Raw genomic sequence first — 19,733 nt, forward strand, 5'->3', positions numbered from 1 at the left:
GACACTCTCATGTCCTCTGCCACTCAGAGAAGATATGTGACTTGAATATAGGAAGTTAGCAAGTTGTTTATGGACTGGTTAGTGTTTTAAGCCGTGGAGAAATCTACAGTTTTTATTCCTCTTCCTACACTGGGGCAGTATTTCTTCAGTTTTCATAGTAGGTATCATTTATTTTTTATATTTATTTGTACTTGTTCTTTAATATAATTCTTAAAAGCAAAAGTGATTACTGAGGGAAAGAACAGAAGTGGTTTTTTCACTGGATTGTTTGTACTGAAAGCAGTAACTGATTTAGTAAATAAATTATGAAATCCAGCCCCATATGCTAGTAGAAAACAATTGCTAACTTACAAAGGGATTGTGCTAAATGCTTGACAGAATGCTGTATAGCCAAATGAGTGACAGCTTTGCTATTTTGGAATTGGGTAATCTTAAATTGCCATTTTTTTAACTATGAAGTTTTCCCTGGGAAAGTCAGGCACAGAGAGTTCTCAAATCATGTCAGATTGCTATGAATAATATTATTAGCATTGAGTGAAAAAAAAAAAATAAGTAAAGGAGCTACTCCTTTTCCCCCAAAGGACAAAATCAGAAGCTAACAACAAAGGAAAGTATGTTCTCTGTATCTGCCAGTACATCCACTACCATAATAAATTCTGGTACCTCTGAAAGTCCCAGTAAAAGCCACGCCCATGTGAGGTACAGTGCAGCCAGAAGAACAAAAAGAGTTTCATTAACTGCTTGGCCTCTTGATATTTTCAGGCTTCTGAAATAAGATTTTCATCTAGCTAATACTGTGATTAAAGACAGTGGCATACCATGCATCTTCTGGCAGAAACAAGGATATGACAGCAATTACATCTTGGCACTCTTTAGAACAGAAACTTCAGGAAATTATGAGTCAAGTTTCACTCTGCCAGTAGACCCAGAGGTACCTGCTGGGGCCAGCAGAGCAGTTGGAGAGGTTGCATGATGGGAAATGAACTGTGTGGTGCATTTTTTTGAAAACTCTTTTCTGGTTTTCTCCTGTGGATCCCTGGTTGGTACAAAAGGCTCCATACCCTTCTCCCCTCTCCCCAGGTGGCTCCCTGGGAAGCTCATGGTAAGTATTGCCTCTCCCAAGTAGTTGGTCTCTTGGCAGTAGAAGAGAAATGCTGAGTGACCTGTCAGCCTCAGTTTTAGGATCTTATTCTTCATATCTAGCTTCACAGACTGCTGTCTGGACTTTGGAGCAGCAGTGCATTTGCAGTAGCCTTGTCAACCAGGTTAACTGTTTGAGATGTGGTCTGCATAGTCTGATTTTGAAGCTTGAATCTGGAGAGCAAAGAACTCTTGAAATGAAACTAATTGCATGCCAAGGAGATGAATTGCTTGCTCGGTTTGTTACCATCAGTTACCATTATTATAGGATATGCCTCACTTTGACCACAGCTCTACTTGAAAAGCCCCAGCTCATTGGGGCAGGAGTAAGTTGCATTAACAAGTGATATGTACTTCATCTTATATTAATGAGTTAAAAATACCACTTTACAGGTTATAAATATTGTATTTTCATCTATGTGATGGTTAAAATTAAGATCACAGAAAGCTGTGCAGAATAGTGTTGTTAGATCAAAAACCAAAGCAAGCAGAGTATGTGGGAACATTCATCACTGAACTTCAGTTAAGATATTCCCTTTCTGTGCCACACATTCTGCAAGCAAAAGTTTATGGCCTATGTGTATTGTGTGTATCTTCACATGCAGTTGCTTGTACACTGTGATACCGTGTTATCAAATTCTAATGTTTCCTTTAACAGCACACCTTACTTGTCACAATAACCCTGCTGAAAAGGGCTTGACAGATTTGCTGTGCATGCTTTTGAAAATGATTGCTGTGTTTTCTCTATATTCTCAGCCACTAATACACACCTGACCTTTTACTCTTGTCTCTGTATCACCAGGCCTCCTGAACCTGTTTACAGCACTGTGAACAAACTGTGTGATAAACCACCTTCTCCTAGGCACTATTCCCCTGTCGAGTGTGACAAAAGCTTCCTTCTTACAGCTCCCTATCCCCACTACCACGTAGGCCTGCTCCCTGACTCTGAGATCACCAGGTACTGCATGCGCTTCTTCCTCACCTCCTTCATTAGACTGCATGAACATCACTAGATTTATCTCATAGTTTGCATCTTCACCATAGGTCTTATTTTTCTACAGCTTATGCTTGTTTTTAACCATGCTTTCACATCTGCACCACTGGAAGATATATGCTACCTTGGTATATAATTTTGGTCATCCAAAATCCAGTGATGAATACAGGCAATGGTTTGGTCCATTGGAATGGTGCTCTACAATAGGTTATGTAATATGTGTCACATTTTACAACTGAATTCAGCATTTGTTTCCTTTGAGTATGGAAAATGACTCAGACCTTACTGAAAGCTGTAGTCAATTGATTTAATTCAGTCATTTTATTTCTGTGTTATGTACACTTTGTTCACTGAGCATCTCTGAGTTCATGAGGTGGCTGCCTAAGCCATTCAGAAGAAACTGAGCAAAAAAACCCAGTCACCTCCCTCAGCAAGTCATGGTTGAGGGTACATCTAAAGCTTAGCATTCCCCAAGCTAGCTGTGCTCTGAGATGACATTTAGTAAAACTTGAAATGATGATAATTTGCATAATTGAAGCAACTGAAGACATTTTTATAAAATATTGTCAGTGATTGCCTCCTGAGAAATATTTAATAAAGGAAAACATGCTATCCAAAGGTGTATGCTAGTATAACCCAGCTGTTCTTCTGTTGTCCACTAGGATAGTAGTAAACTATTTACAAACAAGACTGGGGAGGTGGAGGAAGATAGTTTTCAAGAAGGTGTTGAGCATTTCCTCTGTCAGGAAAAAAACTTGAATCATTTATATTCCAGAGTAGAAGAAGAGTAATTATATGACGAGCTTTGATCATAGGCATTTTCCACGGAAAACACTTTTCAAAGAAAAAAGTACTGTGGGAAGAGGAGAACAGAAGTGTATCCACTTACAAGTAAAATGGTAGATTAATATAACAGGAAAGAAACCTCAGAGATTATAAGAACAGCTGCAAAAATCATTGTGGTGCTATGAAATAGAAAGCTAAATTCAAAAAGCAATAAGACAAATGCTAGTGAAGAATGCAGTAGGTGTGGTGAGACCATGCAGGAGCTGACAGTTTATTAGAATGAAAACAGTGTATCTTTTACACTTTTTTAAAAGATGTTTAATCACTGGACAAAGTGACTCATCAAACTGTTCAGACCAATTATATATGAGTGAAAACCACTGATAAGGGCAATGAGTTATAAAGGTATAAGTAGGTTCAGGAGGGCACCAGGCCATAATAGATTAATCCACAATACTTGAATTTCTGTACAAATATTATCTTAAAAGAAATAACGAGCCAAAACATGGTGAAATTACTTCAGGTCTTTAGGTACAGAGTACACATGAGTAATTTATCTATAAGCATCACAGTGCTTCTGTGTATTCAGAGACAGAAGACTGAAGAGATAATTATACAAAGATGTCTTATTCAACTTTTAAAATGGTCTCTTTAGAAAGAAGAGGACCAACTCAAACTAGAAAGTTGAACCAGGAGGTTCAAGATATTCTAGGAGGTTTTGGGGGCACGGATTGGTGGATTAGGAGCACTGAGGATTGTGGCTTGCAAAGCATAGAGAGATGCAGTTCATTGCTAAATGGTCAATCTCTACAGACACAACTCAGAACTATGGAGATAGCTTTCAGGAAAAAAGGTGCATCTGTTAAGGCTGTTACCTGCAGACCAGATACTCAGATGCCAATAATCAGGGAAGCCCTGGAAAGGTCATAAAACTTGTCCGTTTTGCCACTTGAAGGTGTAATTCTCTCCATTCTTTTGCTTTATTGTGTGATTGATTGAATACTTGGTCATCAGACATTTAATGACCTGACATCAGGACTTTAAAAGCTGGATTTTTTTTTTTCTGGTTGTCAGTGAAGAGTTTTCTTCAACAAAGAGATTTTGTTTCTCTTCATTGCACTTCATTGTAAAATTAAGGTCTAGTCCTCACATGTTTTATCAGCTTGTTTATTTCAACAGTCCAACAAAAACTGCAAAAAGAACACAAAAGATGAGAAAAGACACAACTCATGGTTAAATGCCCTGTTACATGCTGTGGTAGAGGCAACTGATTGCTATAATTTACACTTTCTTCCCACTGTGAAATAACATTCAGATGGAAAAGATTACACTTTTTGATGTTCTCAAATACTGTAATCTTTTCCACAGGACTCTGAATAATTGACAGTGGAGGAATACATTTGAAATAATATCTCACCAAGTGCCCTTGATGAGAAAAGTGACAGCCTCCAATAGATACCATGATCTGGACATTTTCAGGTGTTCACTGCATGCAGCCCTAACATTCAGAAAGGTGATGTGTCTCATGGATGCATCGTGTTAAATATTTGGAAAAAATAATCCGCAAAAAGATGATGTTTTAAACCTGCAGCTGTGATAGCACCATTTATATTGGAAGTTGTGCTACAAAAAAAAAATTCTCCAAGGTCTCTCTTTACTCACCTGAACTCCTCAAAGGCTATTCCTCTAGGTTATACACTTCCATGATCTCCAGACAAATATAAAAATACACCTCCTTGTCTTCCTGTGGGCATCCTAGAATGAGTTTTTCATCAGAATTTGTCAGCCAAAACTTTGAGGAGAAAGGGACAGGGATTATTTGCTTGTTTTGGTAACTACAGTCATCGTCCAATCTCAGTGCTCCAATATTGAGAATTCACTGCTGAATGGCAACAAAATTGACAAATAATTCTTTGAGAGGAAGAGGAAAATAGTGGCATGTTCTCCCAACTGAAGTGCTTGCAAGCCAGCCAATGCCTTTTAAATTGTTTCTTCAGATAATTTGTCAGCTACTCCTCGGATGATTATTTTGTAAAGGCTCATTAACTTAATGGGCAAAGAGAATTCATAGGCCAAAGCCTCATTCATCCTTAATAAATTAAAAGTTTATAAGCTTTGCTTTTACGGTGACCTGTCTTAGCTCTTAAGAGATTTGGAGGTCTAGAACTGTATACTCCCATTTTAGTTTTTTATTGAATTATCAGTTCATGTTAACTGATATTAAATGCAGGCTATGTCAACCTGCAGCAGCTGAAAATCTGCCCACTTGAAGGCAGGAATAGAGAGGAAACGTGGGAGTACTACATTTTCCTTAGAGAGCACCATGTGGGAATGGATGTAGGGTCCTGGATTCATAGTCTGGCCGCTGTCATTATTGACAACTATATGTGTACAATTAAAAGAGCATTCGTAATGAAAAGCAACCTCAGCTCACAAGTGTGAGACTCTTCTGCAGACACGAGACTTTGCTTTGGCAATATGTAATTGTCACAGTTTGACCAAACATTGTGTTCTCAGGATTTGCACTGGGAACTTCATTACGTTCACCACTGCAGACACACTTAAAAAATGCTTCAGTTTTGCCCAGAGCTAACTTCTGTGTCTGCACTGAAATATTTTTGGCACTCTAGTTGCCAGTACAGTTTTTGCTAAAGGACAGCCCTGATAATTGTTGGTTTGTGTGATTTATTTTTATTTAATAGGTATTTTCTTCTCTCTTAAGCCTTTGATTATGTGATTGCATCAATGTACTTTAATACATGTAGGGGAATGGACTAAAGGTAGGGTTTCTGACTTTGTAGTCATGGGAGTAAAGCTTGAGAGCATGACTCCTCCCAGGAAAATAAAAATTAGTGAAAATTTCATTCCTCTTAAGTCTAGTTCTTGTAAATTTGCAGATCCTCCTTTTGGTGCTTGAGTGCCTGACTTGAAAGTATTGGCCTGCATTTTAAATCAAGGTTAGTTTCTTGAAGCCATTCCCAGTTCTGGCTGACATTGTGATCTACAGTCTTAGGCAAGACAGTTAATGCTTTTGTGCTTTGTTTTCCCAGTCTCTGAAAGAGATTTAGCAGTGATCTCATAGAGCTTCTTTGAAAACTAATTCTGAGACAATTACATCCTGTTACTAATGGCAATATGTGTTATTATGTAATAACATAAAAACAATTTTAAGGGAGTTGGTGAATTAGATTAATTACATCAGTTCTTGGGACCACTATTCTCCATCAATGGGTATTAGGGAGAGAGGATACTGGTGGCACAGAGCTCTAGAGCAAAGCCCTTTGCAGAAAAGCTTGCCTTTTGGATAGGTATTGAAGGGTAACCGAGCATTGTGTGACTCCAAAGACCTACTCAGATAAAAGTGTCTGAAATGTATGCAGGATGTGATGGTAAGGAGACTACAGCATCCAGAATCTTAATTACTGATGCACGAGGCTACCTCCAAAGTGTGGCTGAATTCCCATGGCCTCTGTGTAAGCACACGTGCGTCACTACACTCCAGTGGTCTCTGTGGTCACAGTAGTGTGTGTCTGCAGCATCAGCACCACTGCTTGTGCTCACTTCATTTTAGGGATCCCTGGGATCCCTCCATAGGCCATGAAAGGACAGCTGAGAAGGTGTTGATCACTCTTCACTGATCCTAGCAGGAGGTGAAGGTAACTACACTTGAAAAAGGTGTGAATGATGGGCCTCTCTGGTACTTATTACTATTGTGTCCTTTCTCGTTTGTTAACATCTGTGCAGCCTGGTGGACTTTTTTTTTTCAAAATAACCTGCTGGGAGCAAGCTCATTGCCAAAATGATGCACATAACGGTGTGTGGCTGCCTTCCAGGGATGCTCTTGTCATCTTTATTGAAATTCACATTGTATAGGAGTTCTCATCATCCCCCTTTCAATCCCATGTGTTTAATACAGGAATTATATCTTCCAAAGCACATCTATACATATTTTTAAGATTTTTGAAATGCCTGGAAACCTGAAAATGGGACCTATCAAAAAGCAGTAAAAAGAACGGATATAATGAAATAGAGTCTTCAGCTCACCCCACATAAACACAACCCTTTCTTGAATTTAAAATAAACTTCTTCTTGTTCAGTTGCATTAATTGACTTATTTTATGTGAAAATTTCAAATAATCCTTTACAAATTGGAAATTAGTCTATTTTTAGAAAAGGGGTTCAAGTGCTTCAATATTTCAAATCAGAATTGGAGCAGATTTACACTTTTTCCTATGGTAACACCCTGGAATCAACTTCTGGAGTGATCTGTGTTTGACACAATCCAACCACAGACAGCAAGCTGTCAACTAGCCCTACTAAATAGCACTGCTTAAAGACAGTGGAAGGGAACAAGTGCACAATTCTTTCTGTGGAGTTTTGAACAGCAAAATAGACAATAGTGAGGTTCAACTTCTTTGGTGTCAATGGCAACAAGTTAATCCTACAGTCACAGAGAAAAAACATTTTTAGAAAATAAGCTACATGGTTAAAGTAAGTCTTGATTAAGTAGCTCCCTAAAAGCATAAGGTAGCATTTTAAGAAATGAACACTGTGTCTTTTTGTTTTGAGAAGTGACTTTAAGGCATATGTATGCACAAATGGAGGCATTCAGAGGCACAGAGCCTACAGCAGCCCCTAAGCAATTTAAGAGATTAAATTGGTCACCACAGGGTCTAGCTTGGGGACTGATGTTCATACACTATGGAAGTTCAAGCACCTTGTTTTTGCTGATTTCAGGGAGAATTGAGTATGTAAGTAGTAGGGCCTATACTCCCTAAACAACATCTTTAGAAGTTCAAGTACTTCTTCAACACTGGCATCTAGACCTTTCTAAAAAATATGCTTGGAGACCTTGATTCACATGCAGGAACACACATTGCATGGTTGACAAGGTGCTACTCAGCCACCTACAACTACATACCCAGTATGCTTAAGTGGATTTTGCTGCTTCTGAAAGCAGCTCCAATACTACAATATTTTATATGTGTGTATCAGAAGGTAAAACAAAATCAGCATAAACTGTGTTGATTAACTGTCTACAATGCAAATGCACCATCTCAATGCAGATGGTCTCTGCTTGTGAATCAGACTCCTGAGACCTTTAAATTATTTAGAATTTTTTGGAAATGATGCAAATTAATTGTGGATTTTCCTTATCACTTGAAATTAACAAATTAAAAAGTCATAACTGGAAGAGTTTCCTTTAATTTCTTTTTAATCCTGATTCAGGTGTTCTCTTTAGGTAAATGATCCAGACAGGTAACTTGTAGTTAATGAAAGAAAAATTATGCTGCCTCTTGGTCTCAGCTTTCATGTTATTTTGTGTGGATGAATCTCTAACCCTAAAAAAACCAAACATTCCTATAGACTCTCTTATGCACTTTCCTTTTTTTTTAATGAGGAGTTTTCTATTTCAGACACTATTAATTAAAATTATTAGAAGATACATCTTTTAAAAACTCAGAGATTATTGCAGGAGAATCCTAACTTGTAAAGGCATAAAATCTCTACAGTTCAAGTGTTTAATTATGTAAAGCTACAGAAGCCTTTCAGGTTAAGATGGGTGCTTCAGGTTAGAGCTGCTGGGCTTTATTTCCAGTTGTGCTGCTGACTAATTCTCTTTAGTTGAACAAATAGTAATTCTTCACTCTATTTTCTTTGCTTTCCCTATCAGTAAAATAGTCTTCTTGCTCAGTTATATTGAAAAGGATAACTAAAATTATTAAACAGAACAGAAGAAATTCTTTAAAAGGGAAAAATTAAGGTGTTTGTTTCTGTTCCATCATTTGGGAAATGTTCTGTATTTTCAGAATATATTATTTGATTTTTTGAAGATACTGTGCTTTGTTGTACTAGAGATCCTCTTTTGTTTATATTATGCACCCATGGAAATTAAACTGTATATTCTTAGCTCATAAAAGAGACAGAAATATTAACTTGTTTTAGTTTAGTAGCAGTATTATCTTTACTGTGTCTTTATAGAAGAAAAAAATACCAGCTTTCAATAAGAAAACATCTGTAAATCAGTACGATTAAAATTTTCCTGCTGCTATGATTACAAACTGAGCTACAGAGAGACATCTGGGAACAAAGGAAAGATGTTTCTTCCCTTTCCATGCAAGGTCTGAAATGCAATCTCTAAGTACAACACAGGAAACCCTCATGAAATATTGAATGCCAGTTCCTGTGGATTTTTTTAATTAATGGTGAAGACTGGAATCAAGAAACTAGAAAAGTATCAGGCCACTTTTAACTGGTTCCTGCCTGAGAAGTGATGCTTCAGATTATCTCATCAGATTATCCAGTCAGTTCATAACTAAGTCCGCGCTGTAATTGTGTTGTTTGAAATGGTCATTTCTTGAGGTACATTATTGTTTGTTTTCAATATCTGTAAGCACCCTCTCAAACATCCTCTTCTGGTCTCTGAATATCCCCTTGAAGCAGTTCTTCCAAAATGACAGAGCACTAAAACTCCAGACACAATGTTCAAATGCTTCTGAGTGTAGGGAGAAGTTTAAACCCACTTTTTTAATATTGGTTCCGTATCTGGTTTGAGTGTATTTAGAATAAATGGAAAAAATATTGTCAGAAAGTGTCACTCTGCATAGCAGGGCTAAGTAACAAGCTAATGGAGCCATTCACTAGTTCAAAACTTGTCCACGGTGACAAAAGGTAATGACAATTGTTACCTGACAGCTGTCTAAAGGCTGATATGAGAAATGGTTTTGGAGATTTCAGTTTCACTCCTGTGGATAAGTTTCCACATCATAAAAATCATATCTCCATCTGCCAAAGTAATTGCTAGACTTTCAGCTCATCAGAAAACCCAAATATAGATTTAACATGGAGAACAAATTACTCTTTTTTTACCCCAAGAGAGAGTTCTTTGAGCTTAGAAATGAAATATTACTGTGGAGATGGGGTAAATAAAGCTACCCTGTGGCTACCTGTGGGGGAAGGGAACCTGCTTCTTGGGGGAAGAATAATTTCCATCACTGTAGCTGCACACAAGAAAGGAGAAAGCTCACTGGTTAAAGCAGAGAGCTGGGAACTGAAAAATGTGCCTCTACCACTGACAGCTCTTATGACCTTGGCAAATGAAGGTTTTCCTTCCATTTTGTCCAACTGTGAAATAATGTGACACACATCCCCAGACACCACCAGCAGCCCTCAGGGATCAAAGATACTTCCAACAGGTGCAGATATGCCTGATTTTCTGCAGTACATAAAAAAGAGTGATCATTAGAACCAAGTGGAGTGATACGAGGCATCATGGAAAGCAGGTGGGACCTCTAATTATAGCAATGTAATTTCTCATGGAAATGCAAGAGAATTATAACAGTAATAATGAACCTTCCCTTAGCCCTGTGCTTGTCTTGTTTTATACCACAGTTATCCCACTGGAGCAATGCAGTGCTGACTCAGCCCCCAGATTATTTTGTACCTGATTATCACTATTTATTATTGTTGACATAAGCCCTATATAGATTCTTGCAAATATGCCCATTTTTTGTTAGATTTTCCAAGTCAAGTAAGGTCTGACTTTGAACAGAATGTGTCTAAAAATGAGAGCAACCCTGCAGAGAAGGACCTGGGGGTACTGGTAGATAAAAACTGGACATGAGCCAACAACATGCACTTGCAGCCCAGAAAGCCAACCATTTCCTGGGCTGCATCAGAAGAAGCATGGCCAGCAGGACCAGGGAGTGATTCTGTCTCTCTATTATGCTCTTGTGAGGCCCCACCTGGAGTGCTGTGTCCTGCTCTGGAGTCCTCAGCATAATAAAGGCATAGAGCTCTTGGAACAACTCCAGATGAGGGCCATGAAGATCATCAGAGGGCTGGAGAATGTCTCCTATGAATACAGGCTGAGAGAGTTGGGGTTGTTTAGCCTGGAGAAGAGAAGTCTCTTGGGAGATCTTAGGGAGGCCTTCCAGTACCTGAAGGAGCTACAGGAAAGCTGGGGTGGGACTTTTTTATAAGGGCTTGTAGTGATAGGACAAGATGTAATGGTTCCATAGCAGAGGTGTTCCAGCCCTCTGATCATCTTTTTGGCCCTGCTCCTGACTCTCTCCAACAGCTGAATGTCCTTCTTGTGTTGGGAGCCCCATAACTGGTCACAGTGCTCCAGGTGGGGTCTCACAAGAGCCAAACAGAGGGGGAGAATCCCCTCACTTGACTTGCTGGCCACACTTCTTTTGATGCAGCCCAGGACCCAGTTGATTTCTGGGCTGCAAGCACACATTACCAGCCCGTGTTCAGCGTCTCATCTACCATCACCCCCAAGTCCTTCTCCTCAGGGCTGTTCTCAATCCATCCTCTGTCCAACCTGTATTTGTGCCTGGGTTTGCCACAACCCAGGCGCAGGACCTTGCTCTTGGCCTGGTTGAACTTCATGCAGTTTGCACAGGCCCAGCTCTCAATCCTGTCATGGTCCCTCTGGATGGCCTCCCTATCCTCCAGCATTATACAACTGACCTTTTTTGTGTTGAACCTAAATTTAGCTAAGTTGCCATTGCAAATTTGTATTTAGAATTATCTAATGTTTTGGGATCTTAAATGATTTATTCCTTAAAAGGTTTTTATTTCATTTTTAAAGAATAGCAGTAGAAGCAACTATCTTATCTGATTTTTTTAAAAATAATGCTTATAGTGCACAAAACTACTCCTGTTACAGCATAAAAAGCAAGGTCAACGAAAGTAAGAAGATATTAAAATACATTCTTTTAGCTGACAAAGGGAAAGAGGGGAAGATTTAGTTTGACTTTCAAAATTAAAATTTCATTATTGTTAAGGAAGTACTGGAACAGAAACAGTCCCCAGGGAGGTGCACAGGCAATTTCTTTCTCCAAGAGTATTTCCATACTCCATGCATAAAATTAGTCATTCCACAGATAACTGGGGTTGCTTGCTGTATCTTTTGAGGATCATTCTAGTTCTTACTTTTATGCTGTAGAAAACACTACACTGATGAAGTGAGGAGTGAGGAAAATATTCTAGGTCTGCAGCGTGAGGGTACACGTGTGTACATGGTCTTGCACATCAGCAGTTGGTTTTGGTTACACTGATTTCTAACAACTCTGAATTCTGAATAGCAATGACTGTGTCCTGAAGACAAGTTCTCCTAAAAAGCAGCCTAAAGCCATCATAATGTGTTGCACTGTGTAAAGAGAAAACACACCAGCATGCACACCTGAAATGCACTGAGTCCCCCATGGGGACAGTACACAGTGTAGAAACCAGTGTCACTTGCTACTCTTGCTGGTACTGTGGTGCATCTCCACAGCCCAGTGCAAGACCACTCAGATACTCCTGAGCTAGTTCTAGACAGGTTACCTGATGAAGCAGTCTGACCTGCTTCCAAGAAATGCCCACATCAATTATTAGTTGACTTGGGTATAATCAGCAGTATGTGTAGGTAGTTCAGTTGCTGGTCTGATGAAGATTGCTTAAGCTGTAATCAGAACTCTTCACCTGTTCAGGGTACAGTGACTAAGAGTTGCAGGTAGGAGGACTCATGTAGTAGTATCTGTGGCAGGAGTGTGGCAATACAGGTTTGGTTGGAAGCAGAAGTCACACAGGTTTGGTTAGGATACAAACTCAAGTAATACTGTCATTGCACCATGCAGAAGATAATTTTCTTTTAACATTTCAGATTCAGTACTGTGAGTGAAGGTTGTTAGTTTTTCATATCAAGCCTTTACAATCATTTTATAAATCATGCTACTTCACTGGAAGTGTATAGAAAGTCTTGTTTTATGAAGACATCTAAAGTAGGCAGTGAATTCATGACTGTCATTGAAATCACAGGTGCTGTCTGGAATCTTGGCACTCAAATTATTTAAACTTCCGCTGGTTAAACTCTTCCCCTGCACAGTGAAAGGGAAGTTTGCAAAGAGGGAAATTTACTCCTGATGGAAATTTTAGAAAGAAATTCTTTACTGTGAGGATGCTGAGGTACTGGAACAGGTTGCCCAGGAAATTTGTGGCTGCCCCCTCCCTGGAGGTGTTCAAGGCCAGGTTGGACAGGGCTTTGTGCAGCCTGGTCTAGTGGAAGGTGACCCTGCCCTTGCTGGGGGCTTGGAACTAAAGGATCTTCTAGGTCCCTTCCAACCCAAAACATTCTGTGATTTAGTATATTTTTCCTAGTGGATTTTGCCTGTTTTCCCAGACTTAACATTTGCATTGGTAAGCAAGGATTACAGAACTGAGTCTTTCAGATAGGGTACTGCAAGCTTGCATTTTGGGATAAAAAATGCAGTATCCAACCCATACTGCCAATGATTAGAACACTGGAATTGTGTTCAGCCTATTTCTTTTTCTTGTCTTTATTTTTTTTTTTTTCTGATATAATCTTGTAAAATGCCATAGAGCTTTGAATTAGTGAAGGTAGAGTTTTCTGTTTTGAAAAAAACTGAGATTAGGCAGCAGATGTCCAAAAAGGAAGATCAGTATGACACCGAAACATTAGCACTTTACAATGAAAAAAATCAGCTTACTTAACATTAACAGAAATGAAAAATATTGATGCAACTTAGGAAATGACAGGTTCCTTCAGCTTGCCCACAGAAATGGTGAGTAGCACAAATTAATTTTAGTCTTGTCTACCTGAATGTATTAATATTGCTCCATCACTGTAACACTATGGATATCTCATTTATCTTTGCTTTTTAGAGAGATGGAGCTGGCAAACAGAGAAAGCAAATGGCTTTACTAAGGTCCTAAAAGAAATTTAAAGCGTGGCTGGGAATTTCAGACTGACTTGCCAAAAGCAGCATCGTACAAAGCACACAAATCAAGACTATGTTGTGCAAAATCAGATTTTAGTAGCATACATATGAATTTAAATCAATGTCACTTTTTGAAGATTTGACAGAGCTTCAATTGACTTGTAAAATAAATTGCTGAAAAAAGTAGAAGCAGCCATTTGATTTGAGAATGTTGATTCACAGGTTGATTTACCAATACACAGGAATTTGGTAGCCTTGTAAAGGGATTTTATATTTCTAACAAGAAAAAGCAAAGTCAATTAAAATACGTCCTACTAGAATTTCTTTAAAGGATATTAGCATTTAATCTCTCAAGGTTTAAACCAGTCTCTAAATGAAGAACAAGACAATCTGTGATGTGAGAAGAGAAGAGATTGTATTTTCTTCCATAAAATGAGGGCTGTTTTACCTCTGGTCTCAGTCAGAGGTGTGCATAGTGTAACACTTACTCTAAGAATATTTAATGAGTCTGGATTGACATCTGTGAAATACATAAACTGAGATAACTGATCTTTTCCAACACTAATCTACACATTCTGCAATCACATTGAAAGGGAAGAGCTGGTGCTGGGGACTGTCTGATTAGTATATAAAAGGATTCTTCAGCTACATTTGCTATTATAAGTTTAATAATAAGATGCACGTTTAAAAGAATTTAGATGCCTCAAAGGTGCAGGATGTCTCTGGGCCTGTCTTTCTGCCAGGAGAAAAAAACAGCAGTCAAACTGTTCCACTTAACTTGGGTATGAAATATCAACATTTTATATCTACAAGTAACTGATGAGTGAAAGAATCTTCTCTGGATTTCTTGATGTATGTTTACTCATCTGTATTTGGAGAATTTCGCTGGTTAAAGGAACAGTTATTTAAGCAGGTCTTTTGTATAGTAGTAGATACCTGTGGTAAGTTGGAAGAGAGGCATAACTTGAAGTAAAATAGTATATCAAAAGGAATCCTTAACAAAAGAGCCTATTGCCATGGGATTTCCTGCCAGTCTTGCAAAGGCAAGATTTGGCAGTGTGGATGACCATCCAATGCATGGGCTTATCCTCCATCAGTTATTTAGACTCACCTAAGTAATCCATAATTCATGTGTGAAGTGTTGCATCGATTGCAGGGTATTCATCAATTTTCAGCAGCTCTGCTTTGTCCTCAGAAATAATGTGCAGAGAACTGAAGCAAAGAGCTGCATTGCTGGCTCAGTTCGTGTGCACAGGATAAATATGGACACAAGATGCCCATCTCCAAAAATAGATGCCATGCATGGCTGTTTCTTTTTACAGCACTAAATGACAATGAAATTCTGGTTTTAGTCCTAGTTATGATGGGATGAGTTGCTGGTATAAATCCAACTGTGACCATGTTTTATTGATTGCTTCATGCTGCCTGTTGCTTCCCTGTCTGTCTGTTATTCATATGCTTTCCCTTAAACAGTGGTGTTTTTTCTCTTAGTGTTCTGGTCAAAACACTTGGGAACCACAGTACAAAAGTACTCACAGAGAGAAATTATTAGTTGGAAGCAGCAAAGAGAGATTTAGTTCTAGATAAAACTCTTTATCTAATAAATGGAAACTGAAAGTGGAAAAAGCATGGCAGCATCTTCACCCTTCACACTAAAGTAAGCTTGAAATAGCCCAAGCACTTTGGGTTTACTGGCTGACTGATGAGAAGATTGTAATATCAAGAAATGATCCCTAACCTACAAGAAATATTTGAAAAGTTTAGTGAAGTAAATTCAGGCTTTTGTCTGATGCTAATAAGTATCTTAACATTAAATCAGTTCCCAGAAGGATCATAAGTTGACTGTGTATCAACTCAGTCACATACATGTTCCTGCTAATTTTGCAAATCTTTTAAAACCAGTTTCCAATGTTTTACTCAACCTATTTATTTATTAGGTTTGTAACAAAACAGTTCACAGGCTTAGAGTGAAATTCTTCGTTACTTCCTTTCACAGTTCTTTTATAAAGACATACATTTCTCTGCAGAGGTTGAATTTAACACACATCTTTAAATAAATGGTGTTTTATGTCTTGATTTAGGGATGTAAGGATTGACATAATGGCACATATAAGGAATGTGTCTACCCCATCATTCATCTAATCCAATCTATGTCCTATAATCAAAGAAAGGCAAAATTAAGTACTAAATGTGCTCAAATATTACATTGATCTGCTATGGGAGATGCTTATACCTGATACTCCCACTGTGAGTAACCTCAGAATAAGAAAAATTAATAGATTTTTACTTTTTAAAATCTAGTTCTGTCCCAAACCTCCTGTTACAAAACAATGACTGTTTCCCATGAAATGCTGGGTAAATCCAACTTCTATCAACTTAGAAAGATCCAAGAGTCATGGTTCCAATAGATTAGACTAGGAACAGAAGAGTTTAAGCTGATGAGTTTCTTCAGGATTCATCTTTCGTTTTTGCAATACATTCTCCTGCATTTTTCAGTTGCCATTCACTGCTGTTTGGATGTATTCTTTTGGTATGTCGTTTGTTTATGTGCACTGAGTTAGTTCTACTTTTGCTTTTCTCTGTGTGTCTTTCTGTGAGGCTTTTGGTTTTGTGTTTGGTGTAACTGCACATGCACACATGCATGCTGGGCTGATTGGAATGACAGAGAAAGTGAGACTGTGTAGCACCTTACATAGGATTGCATTCTCACCTGCTGTCTCTTAAAAAGGCAGATACTCAACCCATATTCCCAGCTTGCTGAGAGATAATGTATATCCAAATAGGAGGGATAACATTATCAGAAGGTATCACACAGGTGCAGTAAACATTGTATCAGGAGCAATTCCAGTATAAAGAGTGCTGTTCTGATAAATTTCAAATTGTCATTGTAATTAAATGTTCATTCTGTTGTGATTATTCTTTCTGCTTCAATGATCCACTTGTATGGAAGCTGAATACACTCCTTTTTTTAGCAATTTTACCTTGACAGTTAGTATAATTCATTGCATTGCACACATTAGAGTTAATAAGTACAGAGGAAATTAACTTGGTCTTATGCAGAAACAATTTTAAAACTTAAATTTCTATAGGAATGTTTTTATTTTGCAAAGATAATGGTAAAGAATCTTGTGGGGTATAGAAATGTTTGTTAGTGGAATGGTATGGTTTGGTGTCAGTTTATCTGTGCTGTTTTAAATGACTTTAACTACTTGTTATTATCCATATGCCTTGTCTTGAATAAGTAAAATTCAGCCCAATGATTCTACCATGAAAGGAACTTTATGTGCTTGTTTTTCTTTCCATGGAGATGGACAGAAACTCTGCAAATTAGCTTAATGGGTTGCAGTTATTTGAGCTCTGTCATTAGGCTTTTTTATCTGTGATTTCTCTACTCTTTAAAAAGAAGCAGGTGCAGTATGAGTCCTATGAATTGTTTTTCAAGTGTCATCTTCATCAAAAAGAATGTCAAGCCTCCCTTCAGAAGATAAAGCGAAGCTAAGCTGTGCTAGGCACCAAATGCAGTTTTGCAAGAGCAGTGTGATCATTAAGACATGCTCTCTGTTCCCTTTGTTAATGATGAGATTGTTTTTACAAAATTCTGTGCTGAAGTCACATAATACTTCCTGGTTTTTCTAATTTGTGAAGGGAATTCTCAACAGTTTTATAAGTGGTATTCAAAACTTTGTATGAACTTCCATGGATGGTGGTGGAAACACATGAAAGTGTGAGGTTTTTCCATATTTTCTGGTATTTGTTAAACAATTTGTTTTCTTATCCTCCTATTGAATACATATCTCTTATGAAACTTAATTTCAGCAAAACTAATGATGTTCATCCAGTTCTGTGGACAAAAATAAGCTAGTTAATATAAAAATTCTGGTCTTAATACCTTCTGAAATTGAAGGTCTTTCTGACAGCCCAGTTATGAACAATTTCCTAGTTTACAGTATTTCAGAATTTATGCTGTATTCACAGACTATAAATTAGTGGAGCTTTTTCCTTATACAATAGGCATAACATCATTACTAGAAACTTCCCTGTTCATTTCTTTTTCTGATTTTAGTGTGTTTTTTTTCAACAATGCAACTGGTAGATACAAATACAATGTGTAATTAGGTATTTTTGGACTGCAAATCTTATCTTGTTCTTCCTATTATGCCTATATGAGTTTTCCTGAAACTTCACAGAATCACAGAATCACTTAGGTTGGGAAGGACCTTCACGATCATCAAGTCCAACCATTAACCCTACTCTGCCAAGTCCAGCACTAAGCCATGTCCCCAAGCACCACATCTATACAACTTTTAAACACATCCAGGGATGGTGACTCAAGCATCTCCCTGGGCAGCCTGTTCCAATGCCTGACAATCCTTTCAGTGAAGAAGGTCTTCCTAAGGGCTAGTCTAAAGCTCCCCTGGTGCAGCTTGAAGCCGTTCCCTCTTGTTCTATCACCAGTTACTTGTGAGAAGAGATAAGCACCTACCTCTTTACAACAGCCTTTCAGGTAGTTGTAGAGGGCAATGAGGTCTCCCCTGAGCCTCCTTTTCTTCAGACTAAACAGCCCAAGTTCCCTCAGCCTCTCCTCATAAGACTTGTTTTCAAGGCCCTTCACCAGCTTTGTTGCCCTTCATTGGACACACTCCAGCACCTTGATCTCCTTGTATTGATGTGCCCAAAACTGGACACAGTATTCAAGGTGTGGCCTCACCAATGCTGAGAACAGAGGGACGAACAAGGTCCTGCTTGCCACACTATTACTAGTACAGGCCAGGATGCCATTGGCCTTCTTCACCACCTGGGCACACTGCTGGCTCATGTTCAGCCACCTATCAATCAGAACCCCCAGGTGCTTTTCTTCTGGGCAGCTTTCCAGCCACTCTGGCCCCAGCCTCTAGCATTGCATGGGCTTGTTGTGGCCCAAAGTTCAGGACCCAGCACTTGGCCTTGTTGAATATCATACAGTTGATCTCGGATCATCAATCTAGTCTGTCCAAGTGTCTCTGCAGAGCCTGCCTACTCTCAAGCAGATCAACACTCCCTCCCAACTTGGTGCCATCTGCAAACTTACTGAGGGAGCATTGTATCTCCTCATCAAGATTGTTGATAAAGATGTTAAAAAGAAGTGTTCCCAACACTGAGCCCTGAGGAACCCCACCTGTCACCAGCCCCAGCTGGATTTAGCTCCATTCACCACCACTCTCTGGGCCCAACTGTCCAGCCACTGTTTTACCCAGCACAGTGTGTGCCCGTCCAGGCCTTGAGCAGCCATCTTCATCAGAATGCTGTGGGACACAGCGTCCATGCCCTTGCAGAAGTCCAGGTGGACAACATAATCAACTTCATCATCAACTTGGGATATGCTGCTTGATTTCCATTCAAGTGTTGCTATTCAGAGACTGTTAAAAGTGGATCAATTTTTCAAGTATTTGCTAATGTTCTTCAACATTTGCTTAAACTGGGAAGGAATTTTGTTGCAGATACTCATGTTATTACAGAAATCTAATAAGCTTGGTGTGCAATAAATATGTTTCATTACAGAAGCCAATGCACAGCTCTAGAAATACATCAACAATGGTATGATGGGACAGTGGTGGGTTCTGTGTATTGCAGCAGCCACAGAAGAGCTACTGATTAAAATTGTGCTATTTACTGCCTGCACTCCCAGTGAATACCCTGCAGTGGAGGGTCAGCTGTGATGGCCCAAGGCCACCATCTGCATCTCTTGGTGCTGAGGGTAAACCCAGTTACACCAGTTGTGTGCAATGGGAAGCAGTGGGCCAGCAGAGTGGCTGGAAATCAGGGGATCTAAGAATCTAATTGAAAATGTATGTTTCCTGCTTGGTCACTAGTGCCAATATCCAAAGAAAGACTATGCATATATGGATGCACAGATTGTTGCTTTATATTTTTACTAGGAAAAATACTGACATTTGAAATCAAGGATGGCAGATAATGATATATGTAAAATGAGTGAGAATCTGAATACACCTCCTAACCATAGGATGCCACAGACCTTGGCACTCTGCCTTTGGATTGTTTCAACATGACCTGGTTATTCAGTGTCTCCAGAGATCCTTAATAGA

At 38.8% G+C, this 19,733-nt stretch overlaps 1 protein-coding gene across 19 annotated transcripts in view; it reads left to right on the forward strand.

Moving 5' to 3' along the window:
- DLG2 (discs large MAGUK scaffold protein 2) overlaps positions 1-19,733 on the forward strand; it is a 1,033,121-nt gene that overhangs the window by 764,665 nt on the left and 248,723 nt on the right. For 13 of the 19 annotated variants that reach the window (XM_051620514.1, XM_051620368.1, XM_051620405.1 and 10 more), the window contains one exon: positions 1,943-2,098. The exons of the other annotated variants lie outside the window; for them this stretch is intronic. In XM_051620514.1, coding sequence (XP_051476474.1) covers positions 1,943-2,098 — 156 coding nt within the window. The remainder of the gene's footprint in view (positions 1-1,942; positions 2,099-19,733) is intronic. 19 annotated transcript variants of the gene reach the window in all.

This window comes from Apus apus, chromosome 1 (assembly GCF_020740795.1).
Source record: "Apus apus isolate bApuApu2 chromosome 1, bApuApu2.pri.cur, whole genome shotgun sequence".
In the NCBI taxonomy this organism is placed as follows: Eukaryota; Metazoa; Chordata; class Aves; order Apodiformes; family Apodidae; genus Apus; species Apus apus.